This window comes from Octopus bimaculoides, chromosome 13, assembly GCF_001194135.2.
Source record: "Octopus bimaculoides isolate UCB-OBI-ISO-001 chromosome 13, ASM119413v2, whole genome shotgun sequence".
Lineage (NCBI taxonomy): Eukaryota > Metazoa > Mollusca > Cephalopoda > Octopoda > Octopodidae > Octopus > Octopus bimaculoides.
Genome location: NC_068993.1, coordinates 20,523,541 through 20,533,540, shown reverse-complemented (window position 1 = coordinate 20,533,540; position 10,000 = coordinate 20,523,541). Strand labels below are relative to the sequence as shown.

The 10,000-nt window shown below is 37.1% G+C and overlaps 1 protein-coding gene and 1 long non-coding RNA gene across 3 annotated transcripts in view; one reads left to right on the top strand and one right to left on the bottom strand.

Moving 5' to 3' along the window:
- Nucleotides 1-1,751, bottom strand: part of LOC106871895 (uncharacterized) — a 37,229-nt gene extending 35,478 nt beyond the window's left edge. For both annotated transcript variants that reach the window (XM_014918652.2, XM_052972370.1), the window contains exons 1-2: nucleotides 1,355-1,751; nucleotides 125-212 (exon numbers count right to left, since the gene is read on the bottom strand). In XM_014918652.2, the coding sequence (XP_014774138.1) occupies nucleotides 125-212; nucleotides 1,355-1,666 (400 nt within the window). In that variant the 5' untranslated portion in view covers nucleotides 1,667-1,751. The remainder of the gene's footprint in view (nucleotides 1-124; nucleotides 213-1,354) is intronic.
- The window catches only part of LOC128249280 (uncharacterized), a 55,974-nt gene that overhangs the window by 35,463 nt on the left and 10,511 nt on the right, over nucleotides 1-10,000 (top strand). The window lies entirely within an intron of this gene.

Genomic DNA, 10,000 nt, shown 5'->3' with positions numbered 1-10,000 from the left:
AGAATCTGATAGGGCTTTTACTTCTTTCACAGAGTAATGATTTAAACAAAAGTGATTTTCCCCATAATTAGAATATAAGCCAAATATATTTTAAATCAATTTGAAGACATAGAATGTAACTTACCCAATTTTAAGCAGTAGTAGACATTTTCTTCTGGTAAACACATTTCATCACTCTCACATGAATGATTGAAACAGCTTCCAGCCAAACGCTGATAATGAAGACAAGAATGGCAGTTTTGTTTTACAAGATAGATTAAGTATATGAAAACTTACTTTTATAAGCATCTGTTCAAAGCTTTATTCAAAGCCTCGCAATTGTAGATGCATCAAGGAAAGAAAACACCTGAGAAGCTTTCTGTAAATGATTTATAGAAATAATTTATAACTAACCAAAGAGTTACGTGAAACTCAGTCGACGAAATGAATGCAGCATTTTAAAAATATGTAATAGGGATTCATAATAGATCTCTATATTTATGTTTTCCGTTTGGTGCGTGGAATATAGTTCACTTTCAACTGCATACATTCCAGAGAAATGAATTTAAAATCATCGTTGAAAAATACCCATAAAAAAGAGAAAACGTATAAGAATAAGAGAAGATTGACGCTTCAAGTTGTATGTTCAGTTCTATATCTGATATTCAGCGATGGCTTCATGCTATTCTATTCCAAGAAAATGTGTGCGGTTTTCCAGTGGTATCTTCCTCCTACTTCTTGGGTGAAGTTGGGTACTGGAGACGGTCGATTTCAAAACCTATCATGAAGGCTTGTCGCAATGCTGACGTGTTAACGTAGATAGAAAACGGCTCTCCAGATACAAGAGTCACCACTTCGGATCACACGCTCAGTCATTTACCGTTCTACTCCGGTACTGGATAATCTGACCAACAAGTTTTATTGCGACATGTCGCATTGGTTCATTCCCGTCTTAGTAATCTTCTACTGCAACTAGTATCAAACCGAAAGAATTCCTTGTTATATGAACTGAGGAGTGGCAGTGCTGTAGAAAGTTCTAAACAAGGAAGAAACGAAAGGGTACTGAAAAGTTCCTGACTTTAAGGATATCGCAAAACGCCTTGTGTGAGGCCCAGCCTTCCGAGTCCTTTTACAGGGCTTAGAAAAACTGAAGGACTGCTGCAATGAGTGTGTGACTCTAAGAAAGGAATATGTTGAATGAAATTATAATTAACTGATCCTCCTGTATTTTCTTTAATAGAGAGCTAGGAACTTTTCAGTACTCCTCTTATATTTGACAAGAAGAAGAAGAAGAACCCTATAAGCAAATAGTTACGAATATTGATCAAAATTGAAAGACAAGACACATAAAGACAAAGTAATTTTTCTCACTGACCGGATTCCATGTTTTGATAAAACTAAATACATAGTCGTCAACCTCTTTAAACTTGTTCACCACAATGAAGTAAATTTCGCATATTTTATTCTTGAGACAGAAAGCGAAGCTGTTACATGCGGATCTGTAAAAACATAACTTGGCACATTCTTCGATGATGGAAATATTTGAAAACATCGCAATACTATTATGTCGCGGTTTAGTGCGAGGGCGAATTTCTGGACATGTTGTCTTGCAATTTTTTGAGCATACCAGCACTCCATTATTGTATAATAGTAAGAGTAGAAATATCGAGAGAGCTGTAGTATTCATTTCTGAGGGAAAATAAAAGTTAAAAAAAAAAGCAGCATTAAGGTTGATGAATATCTATTCAATGTCCAGTTGTTGCTGGAAAGAAGATGCTTTTCATATGAAGAGGAGGGCCAGCAAGTGAATTATATATATATATGCATACGTGTGTGTGTGTGTGTGTGTGCGTGTGCGTGTGTGTGTGTGTGTGTGTGTGTGTGTACAAATATATGGGGCGTGAGTTCGTGTGCTCATTTAAACGTGTCTCTGTACATGCGAGGAAGTGCGTGTGTATGTATGTGTGTGCGTGTGTGTGTATACAGGCGTGCGTTCGTGTGCTCATTTAAACGTATCTCTGTACATGCGTGCAAGTGTGTGTGTGTACATGTGTGTATGTATGTGAATGTGATAGTGTGTGTGTGTGTGTGTGTGCGTGCGTGCATGGGTGTACGTTTAATCGTATGTGTATGTGTAAAAAATATTGATCGAAATATAGAAAGACAAAAAAGAAATGCTACGTAGATTGACGGAAAAATAAATCAAGGAATCGATTTGCAATGATGTCTAATTGTAACGCAATTAAGGACGGTGAGCTGACAGAATCGTTAGCACGACGGGCAAAATGCATGGCGGCATTTCGTCTGTCTCAACGTTCTGAGTTCAAATTCCTCCGAGGTCAACTTTGCCTTTCATTTTTTCGTGGTCGATAAAATGAGTACCATTTGAGCACTGGGGGATCGCTGTGATCGACACAGCCCCTCCCCGCGAACTTGATGGCCTTCTGCCAAAATTTGAAACCACTATTTATATTAATTAGATTTTTGTGTGTGTTTCTATGTGTGTGTGTGTGTCTTTGTGTCTGTATTTGTCCTCCCACCACCGCTTGACAACTGGTGCTGGTATTGTTTGCGTCTCCGTAACTTAACGGTTCGGAAAAAGAAACCGATAGAAGAAGGTACTGGGGTCGATTCATTTGACTAAAAATGTGAGGCGGTGCTCCAGCATGGTCGCAGTCTAATGACTGTAAAGAGTAAAAGATATTTTTCCTTTGTTATACAATGCAGCACCTTCTCATTGAGAATACTTCAAAGAATTAAACAAGAATGGTTTATATATATATATATATATATATATATATTATAAGGTTTTTAAACTTTTAAATTTTCATATTCATTTACATCCTCTGGGAAAATTATTATATATATATATATATATATATATATAACAGAGTTTGAGTGTGTGTCCGTGTGTGGTGCGTGTGTTCCTTATGGATTCGAAAACCTGAGTTGCCGATTTTGACGTATGGGGTATCAAAAGATTCAGTAATCTTTCGGCTACCAAATGGAGTATGTTTTTTGCACAACTCGTTTTTACTGCAAAATTAACCTCGAAATCGAGGTCGGGTCGTACAATTTTGAGGTCATTTTCGGGCAATATTTCGATTTGCTTCTAATCTACGATGTCAATTTTAATGCTTTTGGTGTCAAAAAATGTAACAATGTACAAGGAGTGTTATGAGCGCATAAAACCCTATTTGTCAACGGAAAATGACCAAAAACATGCTGTTCTTGGAACAACTATTGGCAAATTTTCCGTCAATAATGGCCTTTGTGCCACAACTAAACTGTCAAGGTGAATGTCTTCAGTATTCCATGATTAAACAATGTCTCTGAAGTATTGTGATACCATTTCTTTGCACAAAACCGTATTTTTCAACAGGAAATTGACTAATGAACAATGTACCTGGCATAATTGTGATCGCGTCTGGCATTACTACCGAAAACAATTTGTCCATGTAGATTTTCTTGACAGCAAACGACTCAGGAATGCCAAAGGAGTGTTCTCAGGTTCAAATTCACTAAAATTTCCCCAAGGATTAAGTAGAGCAAGAGCCTATATTCGTTCAAGTATGGTAAAGACGTGAAGCAATAACTAAAACCTTCCGAGCTTTTTTTCCTTTAACATTTTTCTCTTTATTCACCTCAATTTATGCAAATTTCCTTATCGTTATTAGTATATATTCATGCCTATTATTCATTCGATAAGTTCGTAAGGATTTTGCAACAATCTCACTATTTTTCACAGTGGTTGAGCGTGTACTATAACGCAGGTGGCGCGATGGAAAACAAATATCCTTATCCGTTTATTATTGTGTGGTGGTTGTGGAGGATCTGAATGCTTTGTGCTTGGCTCAACCGAAAGATCAGAAACTCCAACATTATATATGCATTCTTTGCGGACGACTTGAATGTTTGTACTACAAAACCAGTTGCTTCAAATGAAAAAGTGCACAAGTATATGATGAACTATTTCAAAATATAATTCAAGATAATTAAGGGAGAAACTTCGTTTCGAAAATGACTGCCCCAATAAAACATCATTAAAAGGAATCTTACTCATAATCCACAAACTGTATCCCAGAAAATAGGAGAAAGCATCCTCTCTTCAAGAGCTTAAGTCATTTTGGTCTAAGATTTAGAATGGAAAGAGAAGTGTCAATCATAGCGAATCGTGAATGAATGTAATCAGAAGGAAATACTGTACCAATACTATCAGTAAAACATACACAGAAAATTCCGAAACAGTCTCTAAATCTATAAGGAATCTAGATAATGGTAAGAGAGCAAGAGGAGAGTTAGAAGTTAAATCTAGGTACAAAGTGTTGATATTTTAAGACTATTAACGATTTTGTATAATGTACATGAAATTGCTCGATGGGTGAAATTGAAATATCAAACTAATGTACTTTAACACAGAAATTGCCAGGCGAGCAGGCAGAATCATGCATTTCGTTCGCCCTTACGTTTTGAATTCAAATCCAGCTGAGGTCGACTTTGCCTTTCATCCTTTTGGGGGTCAATGAAATAAGTACCAGTTATGCACTGGGGGCGATATAACCAACAAGCCCCCTCCCCTCAAATGTCAGGCTTTTGTGCCTTATTATTATGGCTGGGTTCCAGCCCGGGACGCAGCAACAAAGTCCACCTACCATATCACTGCTTCGAGGTCCTGGATACATTCCAGGCCATTGTTTGCGATCAAGTTGTAGATGTAAGTGTGACGACATTTTCGTTTTCTTATATCAACATCTTAAAACATCAACACCTTGTAAGTATATTTAACTTCTAACACTATTTTTGCTCTCTTACCATTAAGCAGATTCCTTATGGATTCAGTGATATCTCTAAGGAAGAAATTATTGGCATGTTTGTTGAAATATTTTGTGCAATTACTCTTGGTAATCAACGAATTTCTCCAAAATCATTACGAATCCAACAAGGCAGTGCCTGGTAAACTAAAGAATTTGGATTGTTCTGACAGGTAATAAACTATCGTGGTGCGAAGTAAATACAAAATGCCGTAAGAACTGTGTGCTAATATATTTTGATTATAGAAAAGGGTTTTCTTTATTCCCATTCATGATTGCCATTGAATGTCTTCTCTGCTGCCTCCCGGCAAGGTGTAGAGAAGGTTCGTCAATTCTTTCACCCCTGTAACTTAGAACACACCTATTGTCTCCGAGTTAGCAAGCTTTCAATGCAAGCCTGGACAAGGAAAACCATTATAATATGCCATTTTTAAGCCAAATTATGTTCGCTCATCTTTTGACGACGATGTGTGTGTGAGTGAGCGCGCGTACGCGCGCGTGTGTAAACAAACGAATGATTGAATCTTGTGTCCATAGCTTCTTTACGTAGCATGAAAATGAAGAGGTTGCCTCATGACGCAGAACGTGATAGAACTTACCATCTATGTAAGTCTAGACCTGCTTGTGATTGTGTATGTGTGTACATGTGTGTCTGTGTGTCTATGCGTGTGTGTATGTATGCATGTATATGTGTGAGAGAGAAAGAGAGAGAGAGAGAGAGAGAGAGAGAGAGGGAGTAAAATACGCAAGTGTATTGGCTGAAAGTGTATCGGATCATGAGGTGTCTGTCTGCTGCTGCTGCTGCTGCTTATTTGTTATGGTGTTTAAGCAGGATACATAGAGCAATTTATTACGTAATTTTAGCTGAACAAGGATAACTGATTTGTGACAGTTTGCTGGACATGTCTATCTCTGATCAAAAGACTGATACGAAATATTGCTTTGCAAATCTGCATATCTATTATTAACTGCAATTGCCAATGCATAACAAAAGTATAGGTTTTTTTTAACATTAAGTGTTTGCCAACAAAAGTGATTTTCAATGTTATTAATAATAAAAGAAACATCTTTAAAAAACAAGTTTAGTATTTCTCAACTAAGCACAAGATCACAAACTTCGAAGGACATTATTGCCTCCACTAAAATGAGTAGTATTTATTTTATTGAATCTAGAAGGACAGAAGAGTGAAGTCAGAACGAGCAGGATTTGAAATCAGAACGTAAACAGATATAATTCAATTCTGTAGAAATTTTGTTCGATGTTTTCTCTATTGTCTTTGATGACGCTTTGATAAAGACGACATTAAGCAATTGTAAGGCGGCACACTGAGCAAAATGCTTTGTGGAATTTCGTCCGTCCTTTCGTCCTGAGCTCAAATTCCGCTGGGGTCGACTTTGCCTTTCATCCTTTCGGGGTCTATAAAATAAATACCAGTTGCACACTTGGGTTGATGTAGTCGACTTAACTCCTCCTCCGAAATTGCTGGCCTGGTGCTAAAATTTGAAAGCAATATTAAGCAATTGTATTTCGTTCATTTTGTTGGGTTTAATTTTGGTCCGTATATCTAGTTGAGATGTGGTTTGAGGAAGATTTAACAGTTATATTCTCAGACCATAGAGACTCCTATCTATCGAATAACAAATCTTGTTTAAAGGCTCTATCAGTGCTGGTCGCTTTTGTTCTTTCTTTTTCTCTTTGTATAAATATGCATGTTTTGCGCCCGCGCTTCTCCAAATAATTTGATGTTACCCACATTAAAGATGAAGGACCTTTAACCTTTACACGCAAGGAACAAAGGCTTGGTACTGAAACACTGAGCGTCAATGAAAGCTGAAAATAGGCCACTAGAATCTCCACAACTTATGTGTTACTCTGGATACGGAACTATAATTGTGCAGTTACGCATCAGAAATGTAGGTGCACTTTTCGACTCATTAATCCTACGTATTCATTAATCTTTGCAGATTCAGCTCTGTACAATGATTAGGCATCCTAGCCCATGAGGTGCAGCGTTTCTTGGATGGCAATAGACGACCACCGGAATACAAGCAATTGCCAACTAAATGCCAAAGAAGACGGCAAAAGGACTGAGTTTGCTGCTCTTCGTTAAGTTATTATTATAAGCTAATTTTCCACAAGGCCAGCGAACCGAGTTCTTTGTTTCATTCACCGTCTCCAGTATTGGAAATAGGAGCATAAACTTTAATAACATGCAAGATCCTCATTTACAGTATCAGGATAGAAATCCATGCTCTCAGATATTCACAAAAATGTACTCTCGGTTCAGTATTTTTAGAAAAGCGCAGATTGCATATGAAAACGTTCGTTCTTTCTTTGTTTATTTTAATGAAATGAATGAATATTTAGAGTAATTACTGAAATAAGTTTTCATTTCCTTCAGTCATTCGACTGCGGCCATGCTGGAGTACCGTCTTGAGGAATTTTAGTCGACCCCAGTACTTATTTTCTTTTTAAGCCTGGCACTTATTCTACCATACTCTTTTGCCGAACTGCCAAGTTACAAGGATGTAAATACACCAGCACCGGTTGTCAATCGGTGGTAGAAGACAAACACAGACACAAAGACACAGACACAAAAATATATGTGTATATATGATGGGCTTTTTGCAGTTTTTGACTACCAAATCCATTCACAAGGTTTTGGTCAGCCCGAGGCCATAGTAGAGGACACTTGTTCAAGGTATCGTGCAGTGGAAGAGAACTCGGACCCATGTAGTTGGGAAGTAAACTTCTTACCACACATTTCAGAAGAACTCAACTATTTAACCTAATGAACCTCATATTTATGTTTGTTCTCCACCAATGGTGCCTCATTACCGTCGATTTATTTGAACGGAGACAAAATGATTATTAGAAACAGATGGCTAGTTCTCTCTCATAAAAATTTGCTCAAGCATCACTTAATACAAATATCATTCACATCCCTCCTTCAAATAAGTAGAGGATATTCGAAGTGTATAACAAAAAAAAAATTAATGGGTCGCAATAATGCATTATATACATCGCAAAGAGTTCAGAAAATTTCAACTACATAATGACTCAGCGAAGCAAACTATTCATAATCAATGAATTCATTGATTAGATGCCTTTCAAGAGTTTGATACACATCGACATTCTATCATTCTCTGCCTACGTATTAGTCCTATCGATCACCATATACCAGTGCTTCCCGAAAAAATGTGCAGATCCAAACTATCTGATTTGGACTGAAATCTACCTTTAAATGTAGGATTTTTACACGTATTTACACGATTTTTACATGTATACATGTATGTATCTTATCTATAATAGGAAGATTTTCTCTGTGTGTATGCACGTTTAAAATTTATACATTTACACAATTCCAAATTTAGTGGATGAAAAAATAGGAATTAATATTCTAAATACCATAACGTAGGTCATAGGGTCATTTTTTCGGTCAAAATAACTCCTAATTACGAAACAAATCGATAAAACTACATACATAACCATTTTCCCCTCTAATACAATCTAATTTACTCTTTATACTCCTATTACAAATCGTTTCAACTGCTACTTTCTCTTATGAACGTTTACGAACAATCCAAGAAAAACGACAGAAAGAAACGAAGAAGAAAGAGTGAGAATCAAATAAACAGACACACTACCAATCATACGTAAATACACACATATATCTACATATATATGTACCTATGGTTACCAATGACCTCATTCTAATTGGCGGGAATTGTAAGTTCACTTTCCATTTCCTAACACCGTCCTTCACCAAGATAACAACAAAGAAAATAGCGACACATCTTTTTCAAATACGATCGACAAACATTTATTCCCTACAAACTGTGAGTTTTTTTGAAAATCTTTTCAAAAACACATTTATTTACTACTATATATATATATACAGACAATGCGCACTCATACATACATACGTACAAATAAACACATACATACAAATACCTGTCAATCTTTTTTCAAATACGATCGACAGTCAAACATTTATTCCCTACAAATTGTGAATTTGTAGGGTATATTTTTTCGGGCCAAATTCTCCCTCAGATCACCACTTGGGACATTTCTTTGTTCCTTTCTTTGTTGCTGATGTTGAGGAAAAGTTTTCTGTTTTACAACAATCAGAGTGCAAGATGAAAGTTGATCTGGTTGGAAACAACCTTAAGACAGGTTGGAGTGTATGTGTTTGTGTGGGTGTGCACTGAGTGCGCATGAGCATGTGTACACGCGCGAGCATCTGCGAAATAAAATACGTGATTCAAATACCGAAATTTTGTATCGAAATAAATTCTCTTTTAAATACGTTGTTTTTAAGTCGTATTAACCCCATCAAAGTACTACAAGTTTAGTCCCTGGCCATATCCGTCTCAACAGCATTTCGCATCACAATACTACACAGATTTTACACACACACACACACACACACACACACACACACACACACACACGAAAAATATTTTCCACATTGTTTCTCCTCTATGGCTGAAAATTTAAGCCTCAGCATTCGGTGCCGTTAATTGCGACGCCGGGCCTTCTCCTCTCATTGGCCTGGGAGAGATTCCAGGGTTCTATATATGTATCTTCAGCACATCCCTCTATAGCAACATATGGCCACCACGGCTTCGCCCTCCCTCATGCATTTTAGCATAAAACAAAATCTAGCGTTCGGAATCTGCTACACTTCATACTGCAAACCTCTCCTGCACGGAGCAGCAGCGAAAAGGTAATGAGGGCCTTCACACCAACTGCGACAGTGCATCGCCGGGCCTGCCTGCACATTAGGAATACAATCCCATCGTCTGATCTGGAAGATGGAGGGCTCACGTCAGGGCTTTGATATGTCGGTGGTTAAGAGCAACGCATTCCGTTGAATAGATGAGGCGATTTGACGTGGTTAGGCAATTTGACGTCTATATTTAGAGTATAGGAGTCCACTCTGGTGGTCATTCCTCTTAATTTTGTATGTATATATGTGTGTGTGTGTGTGTGTGTGTGTGCATGTATATATATATATATATATATATATATATATACCTATATATATATATATAAAGCAACCAGACGGTATGTATCTATATATAGATATATATTTACACACACACACACACACACACACACACACATATATATATATATATATATATATAATTTTTTTATGTGTCTCGACCATACGTGTACTGATGAACAAAAGATGCAGCTTACT